This window comes from Hydractinia symbiolongicarpus, chromosome 4 (genome assembly GCF_029227915.1).
Source record: "Hydractinia symbiolongicarpus strain clone_291-10 chromosome 4, HSymV2.1, whole genome shotgun sequence".
NCBI lineage: Eukaryota > Metazoa > Cnidaria > Hydrozoa > Anthoathecata > Hydractiniidae > Hydractinia > Hydractinia symbiolongicarpus.
In genome coordinates, this window is record NC_079878.1 from 7,944,747 (window position 1) to 7,955,449 (window position 10,703).

General features: G+C 35.8%; 2 protein-coding genes across 2 annotated transcripts in view; both read right to left on the reverse strand.

Moving 5' to 3' along the window:
• LOC130641059 (PHD finger protein 14-like) overlaps positions 1-10,327 on the reverse strand; it is a 33,215-nt gene extending 22,888 nt beyond the window's left edge. The window contains exon 1 of the mRNA XM_057447699.1: positions 10,218-10,327. Within this exon, the coding sequence (XP_057303682.1) occupies positions 10,218-10,256 (39 nt within the window). The 5' untranslated portion in view covers positions 10,257-10,327. The remainder of the gene's footprint in view (positions 1-10,217) is intronic.
• LOC130641060 (glucose-6-phosphate exchanger SLC37A2-like) lies at positions 2,938-6,145 on the reverse strand. The gene is made up of 3 exons (XM_057447701.1): positions 5,324-6,145; positions 4,433-4,903; positions 2,938-4,345 (listed from the first exon to the last, which is right to left on the reverse strand). Exons 2-3 carry the CDS (start codon positions 4,896-4,898, stop codon positions 3,273-3,275), a joined length of 1,539 nt encoding a protein of 512 aa, XP_057303684.1. The 5' UTR covers positions 4,899-4,903; positions 5,324-6,145; the 3' UTR covers positions 2,938-3,272.
• Positions 10,328-10,703: the final 376 nt, after the last annotated feature.

Consider the following 10,703-nt stretch of genomic DNA (forward strand, 5'->3'; position numbering starts at 1 on the left):
TTTTTTTTGAAAAAAGCCTTTTTAGGGGTGGTGAAAAAGGGAATTTTGTATCCGTATTTTATAAGTTCTAAAATAGTTTTATTAGTGCCTATGTTCTCCCAGTAAGGTAGATGCCGCCTGAGATTGCCCTCCACGGTATGTGGAGGATTAGTTTGGCGCGAATAAGACCTATTGCATTCAGAAAAATTATATACAGTAGAAACAGTATCACACTTAACTTTTGCCTTTTCTTTAGGGTTGTTTGAGGTCAGGGCAGTCCTTTCGCCAATGTCCTTGTTTTCCGCATCCGAAACACAGACATCGCTGTTGTGGCTGTTGGTAACTTCGTGGAGATAGCCCGAAGATAGGCCTCCCCGGAGGTGCAGATTGTGAGCTGAAGGGGATAAAATTTTGATGCTGCGAAGGGTGTGTGAATGAGGAAGACCGGTATGGGGGCCGACGTGGAACATGCTTGAAGGTTGACTTTCTCTTGGTCGCCTTTTTCTTGTTCAGAGCCCGGTTTTCCGCAGCCTTCATCTTTTTGTCATCCTCTGAACCGCTGGCAAGATCATCGGATAAGTATTCGTCGACAGCAGCCCATCCAGCCGGAGATTTATCTGCGAAACGGATACATTTGTTTCGCTTGTGGAGATCATCTATGACATTATTAATCTTTTTGGAAGATCTTGCAATCGAACCATCTTTTACTAGTTGTTTTATTATTTCTAGACTTTGAATTAAATCGCTATTGAATTGTTGTTGTATTTTATTACCTCTGAATTTAAATTCGGTTTTACTGACCTTGTGCTGCTCCCGAAGACGTTTTTCCAAGTTTTTCGATCGAGTGGTAAGCCTCTGTTCTAGATTTTCGTTCTGTTCTTGGAAGTTACATTGAAGCTTCTTGTTGCTCAGTCATTTTGAGTGAATTGTCGACAAACAGTTTTAACGTGTACGGTTCAAGAACTAATTGACATGTGAACGACCTTTAAACACTTGACGTGATCGGCCTTGGCCATACATACGAAAATAAATTCAATTAATGTAACATAACGACATCCATTAACTTCTATGATGTTTGTTGTAGGAAAACAACCATTTCTTTTTTCTCAACCGCTTCCTTATCAAAATTTTGCAAGCAGCTACGGACATGATAAATGACATGTTTTTTGTGCAGCAGTTTCAAAAATCTCGTTTTAAGAAAAAAATATATATAATAAAGTACATTTGTGATAAAAATGAAACTGCCACTTTATGTAAAAATATACTGTGGTAGGTCAGTAGGCAGGATACGATCCACGGTCGGTAGAAGTGCAAGCCGCATATGAATGGAGTCGCACCACGCGCGGAGATATGCTAACGAAGTACGCGTTTGTATATGTGTATGCATGGGTTTATGAAACACATCTGTGTAGAAATCTCATACTAAAAAATGATAAGAAACACTTGTTCTATAAATGGCATGCGCACTGCAAACTTGCTAAATTTCCTTAGGTTACTTGGTAAGATTCAAAATCTTAGAAAACGATGCTAATTTTTGCTGACATCAACATGCCCCCTCTTTACGATCTGTTGCACCTTGTTTCATGCTGACATCGCAGTAACCGTCAACGCGTTTTCATAATATGTTCTACGGCCTATACACCAGACTTCGCAGGCTGCTGGCAACGGCGTTTCGGCAAAGTGGTTCTGTTTCCACTTCGAAAAAGAACGGAAAGGCCTTGTGCGAAAATATTATGTCCAAGGTTGCATAAAAAATCTTTTAATGAGGCGTAGGCGAAACGCCAAATTGTCAACAATGTTTCCGGACATCTTTGAAATAATGTCAATAAATCTATTCAGAAATAAAATTACGAAAAAGTTTTGTGGGTCACATCTTAGGGTTCAAAGTATAGAGAGAGGTTTTACCATTTCAGTTGCTCCAGCGCTTAGCACTTACGTTTTTACCAAAAAGCGCTGGCATCATGGACTCTCCCAAAACACACTATAGTTTTGTTTAAAAGTAGTGCTACTTCTGCGAAAACCTACGAAGGTCGTCCTAGTAATTCTGCTATGATCTTTCCAAAAAATCTTAGACCAGGGGTTATTAAATCGAAAATAATGATGTTATTTGTCTATTCTGTTAACAATTGCAGCATAGAGCTGATTGTTTGGGAGAGGATGTGTGTAACAGTAGCCCTTCCCTAACAACTGGTTTGTATTGTGAAATATTTAATTTTATATATTTTTACATGTTAGGATTAACATTTTATCACGTCTTTTAACCGCGTATAAATTTTAAACCAGTTTTAGCTATAAACGTAAATTTCGAGAAAGCATCTTCAAAAGCCGTCTAGCTAGCTATCCTTATTATTTAGTTTGGGTGTAGCTAACTGCTCTTTATCCTACCCGACTAGTGTAATCACTCTATTCGTCATATGAGAATATTGAGTATCCAGAGGGAACTAAAATTCCCAAAGCTTTTTTTATAACCACAATGGTAAGTAAGTAAGCAACAGGACGCTTTAACGTCCTTGGGGATTCCATCCTAACGACTGGCTCTTCCTCCCCTTCGACTGTAACTATGTTACTTAACCGCGAAAGATACGTATAGCATTGCTCTAACTTTCTTGCCTGCCACACCAGCCAATTAACGGTCAATAGATGGCTTTAAATGGGCTGACAACACCACATTTATAATGCGACAGAGTGGAGACTCGAAGCTGAAACTTTATAATTACAAGCCAAATGCGCTACCACTACACCACCTCCACCGTGGTAGAAATCATTTACGCTGTAGTTCTACATTCTCTTCGGAATCTGTTGTAGCAGGCCTAAAAAGGCTACGGAAGCTGAGATCAAGATTCATGATTTTGGGACAAAACTTCAATGATGTATAAAAAACTTTTTTGCTCATGTTACCTGGCAGAAATACAGGAACATAATAGGCATTGAGACGGTTTTCTTTAGAACTGACCTGCGTGTGTTTGAAAAAAAGATACAAAGAAGTTCAACTTCGTTCCTAGGGCATCTTGTATCTTTTCTAACATCGCACGTCTCGCCTTCCCAAAATAAAAAGAGACAACAGGCGCGGGGAACGAGGTTGAAAGAAGTCAGCAGGTAAATGATGAGAGATTCCTAATAACATACATTTACAATTACAAAATTTTAAAAAATCGGAATTTGTCTCCTTTTTCTACATAATTAGGTACTAATAATGTACATAATTAAATACTAGTAAATAAATTATTCTGTAGGATAATTAGATACGACGTAAATAACTTATTCTGTGCATAATTAGATACTATGTAAATAAATTATTCTGTAGGATTTAGCAAAGGGTCGCTCTCAGTGTTATTACTGACACGACCTCTATTTGAACGTGATAGTCTGTTCATAGAATCTAAATATACTTCTTTTATCTCGTGAACAAACTGTCTGGAGAGAAGTAAAGCTGCGAGGGTATCAGAAATTATTAACATGTAAAAGACGCCAGCCCAAGAGTTAGATGACGATGCTATAACACCGGCTAACAATGGTCCCAGTGCAGCACCCAATGAACCTGTCCCATCGATGATGGCTGTTACAACTGCCATTGCTTTAACGTTACCTTTTAAACATTTGTGTGTTCCTAAACTTGCTGACACTGCTGTTGTTATTAGCGCGTAGGGGCCATTTACAAAGAATCCAGAGATGATCATGCATGCGATAAAAAGCGTAGCGTTGGTCGTCCCGTAAAAATAAAACATATACAAACTTGGACCAGCAGATAACAGCATAATCACATTCACAATGCCCGGTTTATGGGTAATATCAGTCATCAGACCAGCAATGATTCCACCGACAGCTCCACCAATGTCAAAAAGAATTGCCCAATGGGCGGCTTTCTTTGAGTCATACTTAATACCGTCGATTGGTGTGTTTACGATGTAGTATGGCAACCAAAAGAGAAAGGTGTAACTCACAAGCTTAGCAAAAAATAAACAAAATGCATATTCCACTACTCCAGGTATTTTTAATGCACCCCATATACCGATTGCTTTCGGTTCAACTTTTTCTTCGACAGTTCTTTGGAAAGGATCATTATTTGAAAGTGTATCCATACATAAAGAGGAAGATGATGATGAGGAGGAGGGTTGCTTGTTATGTTCGTAAAAATCAACATGGCTTGGATGTGGTATCAAAAAAATAAAAATAATCACTCCTACGGATGCAATAATAATACCAGGAACAATGAACGATAGACCCCAATTGGTGTTAACGAATGCACCGGCTACCAGAGAACCGAGAATATTTCCAAGAAAAATGTGGCAGTTCCACGTGCACATAATGAAACCGCGATGGCCCTCTGGAAACCAAACGCCAACTGCTTCGACTACACAAGGCCAACCTAGAAAATAAGAAGAAGAAGCTTTGTCTAGTTTTACTAATTTTTTGATGAACCTTAGAACAGAATATGACATCTTACATCACGTACCGGTGGAATGTGTTATACCAGTAATGATTTGAAAAAGGACGAAGAACGATAAGGAGTGTATGTTTAAATAGTAAGCCAGGCCAGACAAGCAGGTAGAAACGCCAGTTAAAACCATACCAATGCTAAGATAGATTCTCAAATTTGTGTGTTCCGCTAGATAGCCACTCACAAATATAGCAAGTGCGTATGAGACTAAGAATGTAGAATCTAACAATCCGAACAAGTCCTTGTTCTTGTCAGTATCTTCAAACGGAACCCAAGGTTCACAAGAATTATTTTTTGTTTTGGGGCATTCCAACTCAGGCTTCACAATACTGAAAGAGCGCTTCGCTAGGTGGTATGATGTGTAGGCGATAAATGTGAGAATGATAACGGCTGCTTGATAACCGACAAGTTGCCATCTCTTTGGTAAGTTTCGGAGTAAGTGTTTGTACAGAGATACAGTTGGAGCTGTGCGCAATACCATAGTATCTAAAAATAACCATATGCGTCACACTATACTTCAAAAAGTAGTTGGGAGAATACCCAAAGCGTAACAAATTAGTTTTGCTCAGTAAAATCCTATATGAAATGCTTATACAAATGAAAATTATGTGAAACTAAAGATGTTTTAGCTGTATAAGCAAATTTTACGAAAGGTGGCGTTATGGGTGTTAGCGCTTTTAGATTCCCTTAACACCAATAAATTTTCCTTTTAAATCGCACTATATCAATTTAGAAGCTGCAAACCGTGGTTCTTCTTTTTTTTCTTAAATTATGTTCTTAAATTTTTATCAACATAAAAGCTCATGAAATATCAATTCTCAAGTAAGTGTCGATATCTTTCTTCATAATAAAAATAACATTCCTCGTAATTTTAATTGAACACACGACTTGGTGTAAAATACTAACCTTGCTGAACTTTTAATTCCAAGTGAAACACTAAACATTCAACAAAACTTTCTGGTATTGTTTTGTAAAGCTTGAACAATTCGCTCGAACAGCAGTTGTTGTCCTCGCTGTCGAAGTCTTTTTAAAATATCTCAAGCCAACATGCATCAGGGTGTGTGTGTTTTCGGCCAGCTACCATTTTTAAGCCTTTATTCGCTACCTCCTACAAACCATCCAAGCAAATCTACTTGAGTTAAATCTAAGTAACTCAACCATGTAAATTGCGTTTTTTTTTAAAAAAAGTTGCTTACATTCCAGAGTAAATTTTACTATTTATCCACCCCCTGTTTTTTTTTAAAAAAATTGAGTCTATTAACATTTTAATTACAACTTTGTCACGCTAATAATTATTTTCAATCGACTATGGTGATAATAAAGGTTGCTACGTGTGTTTATTATCTTGTGTTTAAAAGACGTAGCTGAAGTTTGCAAAGTTTTTAAAAGCACAAAGAAAAAACACAAAAACATTGAGAACAATGTTGGTTAAAAGCTTGCCCTCCCCCCTTTAAAAAACGTTCATCTTATCCTGTTTATACTATGTTGAGAATTCGTAATTTACCATAATAAAATTCGAAAACATGTTGCCTCGTTGAAAACCGCCATTATGATATGAATTCCTATATCGACGATTTTTCAAAATTACCATTTAGTTTGATATTTACATTCGATGATCCAGATGAACAAATAGATACACTGAATCATCTCATATTATCCTGTATTGAACGTCATGCCCCACTGAAGCGAGTAAAGCTAACACGCCCGATCGCTCCGTGGATGAAAGACCCTGCCATCCAAGACAGTCGAAACAAACTGGAATTTTATCGTAAAAAAGCCCAAGAAGATCCAAATTACAAAAATGACTATAAAGAAAAACGCACTAATTATCGAAAGACATTGAAGGAAATAAAAAACTCGTTCTTCAAGAAATCGTTATCGTCAAAGGATCAAAAATCTGTCTGGAATACTATTCATCGTATTCTGAGCAATCAAAAAACACGAATCAAACACGATCCTTCAGAAATGAATGAATATTTTAGCAATCTAGCAGCAAACCTAACTGGGAAATCAAACGTCGAGTCTACATTACCAGATGATATCAAAACTACTGAAAACGAACAATCGTTCAAAATTCAACATACTACTTACAATGAAATAAATAAAATACTAAAAAATCTCAAGAATGACTGCTCCAGTGGTCATGACAATATTCCAATACGATTTATCAAGCCAGTATCAGAATTCATAACATCCCCTCTGGTCCATATTATTAACAATTGCATCAACAAAGAAATATTTCCCCAGCAATGGAAGATTGCTCGTGTTTGCCCAATACCAAAGATCAACACACCAATTAGCACAAAGGACTATCGTCCAATCTCAGTACTGCCAGTATTGTCAAAAATCTACGAGAGAGTAATCTTATCTCAGTTATGTGAATTCATTGAAAGTAATCAACTTTACAATGAAACACAATCCGGTTTTCGCAAAGGTCATACGACTACCACATTGATGCTTAAGCTTCGTGACGACATAAAAAAAGCAATGGCGAAAAGTGAAGTGACACTCTCTATCCTCATCGATTACTCCAAAGCTTTCGACACGATTGATCACAAAAATCTGCTACTGAAACTACGTGATATGAATTTTTCATTTCGTGCTTTAAAGATATTATCAAGTTATCTGAAAGATAGGAAACAATACGTTCAAATTGAAGACAAAATTTCATCTTTAAAATCAATGTTTTACGGTGTACCACAGGGTAGCATACTTGGCCCTGTCCTGTTTAACCTCTACGTCATCGAGTTATCAAATCAAATCAACTCCGCCAGTATCCAATATGCTGATGATACAACATTATATAAACACTGCAAAGTCAGAGATCTATTTCAATCAATCAAAGATATGGAAAAGGATGTAGATAACCTTCTAGCTTGGTCAAAAGAAAACAATCTTTTGTTCAACAGTGACAAGCTTAAGTTAATCATATTCCATTCTAAGCGACTGAGAGCATTTGATTCTGACCGAAGCTATCTTTGTCGTTGTGCTGGTATGTCAATCGAGCAGGAAGAAAATGTTAAGTTACTTGGCATTCAATTCGATCAAAATCTATCATGGACCTGCCATATAAACAATGTTATAAAATCCTCGCACTCAACACTACGTGCTCTACGAAAGTTTAGTCGTTTCACACCTTTCCATGTACGCAAAACCTTGGCGGAAACGTTGATCTTATCAAGGATAAGTTACGGTAATGTTGTCTTCTCGCAAATACCTGATTATCTGATATGTCGGCTACAAAAGACCAAAACATGGCTGCTGGTTACGTTCTCCGCCGTTATGCTAATCTGCAAGAAGTCACGAATCTAAAATGGCTTCCCGTAAAAGAACATATTGAATTCAGTATAAGTAAACTTGTACACAAATCGAGAATTGATAACAACCATCCAAGCTATCTAAACGTAGAGTTTGTTGTACCAACACGAAATTTGAGATCTTCTACGAAGGAGCCTCTTGTTAAAAATGTTGGAAATGGCACTTTTCAAAACCAAGCACGGTGTTACGATGAAATCCCGGATAGTATAAAAATTATTGAAACTCTAGAAAAATTTACTAAAGAAGCAAAACAATTTTATCTAAATAAGGCAGTCGCTAGAGTCTTGTCTGTTTGAATTCTGTTCGCCGAAGTTTGGGTGCCAATATTCTATCGACCTGTTCACAATCTACCCTTACTCATTTTCAGCTTGTATTTACTTTTGCCTTTTCTCCTTTTGCGACTAGCCAAGTATATATATGAAATATTTTTTTTTTTTTTTCATAATTCAATTAGTTTATTTTATATTTTCTTACCTCCAAGGCCATTTATCGTTTTCTCTGGGTTTTTTTTCTAGTTACTCCTATCTAGGTTGATTCCAATATCGTCTCTATTTATCTTGTCGATTCGAGTGTTTCAATTTCTTTCGAGCCTTTCAAGTTTATTTTTAATTTTGCTTTTCATCGCGGTTTTTATAATGTATATATATAAAAAGATAATATTTTTTTTTGAACAATTATTTATTCTTTATTTATAGTTTATTTATATTTTCCTTACTTTCAAGGCCATTTATCGTTTTCTCTGCTTTTTGTCTAGTTACAATTTAGGTTGATTCCATATATCGTTTCTTAATTTCTCGTCGATTTGAGCGTTTCAATTTCTTTCAAGCCTTTTCAGTTTTTCTCATCGCGGTTTTCTTTTTTATTTAATGTATATAAAAAAATTTATTGTTTGAACACTTTTTATTCTTAATCTATAATTTTTTTCATTTTTATATTTCATTTTAGGGAGAAGAACAATTTTGTACAAAATTGAACCCAAATAAATGTTAATAATAATAATAATAATAATTATGTGGAAAAAACAATTCGGATAAAATCCAGTTTCATGTTCCGGATGGCAAAAAAGGCCCCTTGACGATGTTTGCCGGAAAACTTATTAAACAAAACTTGGATAAAGAGAATAGGGACAAAATTATTATAACTAAGTTTAATTTTGTGAATAAATATAAATGTCTTCTTGTACTATACCTTTTTGCAAATAAAAATAATAGAAGTAGCGCTAGAAAGCATTTTGAGACTCCCAGCAAGTACGGAAGAGATGCGTGGACTTATTAACAGAGTAGATACTCTTCAAAAGCAAGTTTTTATATAAGTTGAACACTTTTCACTGAATGTTTTGAGTATATGCAAAGAATACCTTATCAGTAAAAAAAAAAAAAAAATCGGCGAGAATTGACAAAATTTTGGCTAGGTGAGTAATATTTATTGCCGACTAAAATTTTTGCCGACTTTGTTATTACCTACCAAACTGTTTTGCCAACATATTTTTTTACCTTACTTTTTTTCCGACCACCTTTTTGCCGTTTATTCTTCCTTGTTGCTATTTTTTCCAGTTTTATGCAATTATTCAAAAATTTAGTCGGCAAAAAAGTGACTTAATGTTCTCTATGTCAAGTGACTAATATTTTTGCCGACTAAAGTTTTTGCCTACTTTTTTTACCGATAAGGTATATCAGGATTATTTTTGCTTAAAAATTAGTATCGATATGTTGATCGCGTAAAATTCGCGAAACAGATATTTTTCATGTCGTCAAAGTGTACTTTTGAAGCAAAGAAATGGTTTCTTAATAAAGTAAACGTTAAAGCCTACCTCCCACTTTAAAAGAACTTTAATCTTAAAATACTCATAAAATATTGGTATCTAAGAAAATAGATCTTTTTTTGGCTGATTTACCTTTATGAGAGAATATTAAATAAACAAGCTTAAGCAAGCTACTTCTAAGCAAATCCTACCGCCATCTTGAATAAGAGAAAGCGGCAAACATCAAAATAAATTTGACGTCGCAAGTTGCTCGCGAACAAAATGACCGAAATTTTATAAAAAAGACTCACAGGAGAGTTTTTTTTATACCTTAACAAGGTCGGTAAAGTTTTAGTTGCTGGAAACACAAACGGGGGTGTAGCGTGGATAGGTGTATCCCCTACAACTCGGCCCAACCTCGTTTCCAGGGTATTTTACCTTGTTGAAGCATAATAACGGCTCGGGGGCCACAAGACCCTGGGGACGCGGCTGTAATAAGTTACGTACATTTTGGGAGAGGGTAAGGTTAAAGATCATCATTCATATAGCGACATCATAGCATGAAATTAGCCCCCAACCTCATGCCCAGGGATCTTTTTCTCTTTCTGACAATCTCAGACAGCGAGTTTCTTCTCGCCGTCTGAATTTTCAGAAAGCGAAAAAAAATCCTGGGCACGAGGTTGGCTAGGAGACTATCTAAAGACAAAGATGATTAGCAGTTACAGGAAGAAACATACCCACCATTTCACCATGAAGTGGCAACGGTAACAAGGATGTCATAATTGACCCGGCCAAGAAACAGGGGTAGATCACATAATAAACGTAACCCGTCAGACTTACGGTAGTCTTTTGTAATTTATTTAAATTTCAGCAAAACAATCACACAAAATTCGGTTTCCAATAATTTATTACACCTAGAATAAAAATGAATGCAAAAAATATAAAATTAATTAGAACATTGAAAGTAAAAGGTGATTGTTGAGTTATCAACTGTTACCAACACTAGGATGAAATTACTTTTCATAAAGGACGAACCAAAATGAAAAGTATTTTTTAGGAAAGAAAAATATACACTTCCCGAGTAAATTTCATGTGGCATAACTTCTTAATTTATTTTCCTGAAAACGGCTTAAAAAGTACGAAAATTTTTGAACATGTAATAAATTTACACAACCTCCCTTTTAAGCTGAGGTGGAACACAAAAATACAAAATGAACTCAAAAAATT

Coding starts and splice junctions, on each gene's coding strand:
- LOC130641060 (XM_057447701.1), bottom strand. CDS start 4,898: ATGGTATTGCGCACAGCTCCAACTGTATCTCTGTACAAACACTTACTC. Junction 4,346..4,432: donor TGGTATAACACATTCCACCG/GTACGTGATGTA, acceptor CTTATTTTCTAG/GTTGGCCTTGTGTAGTCGAA.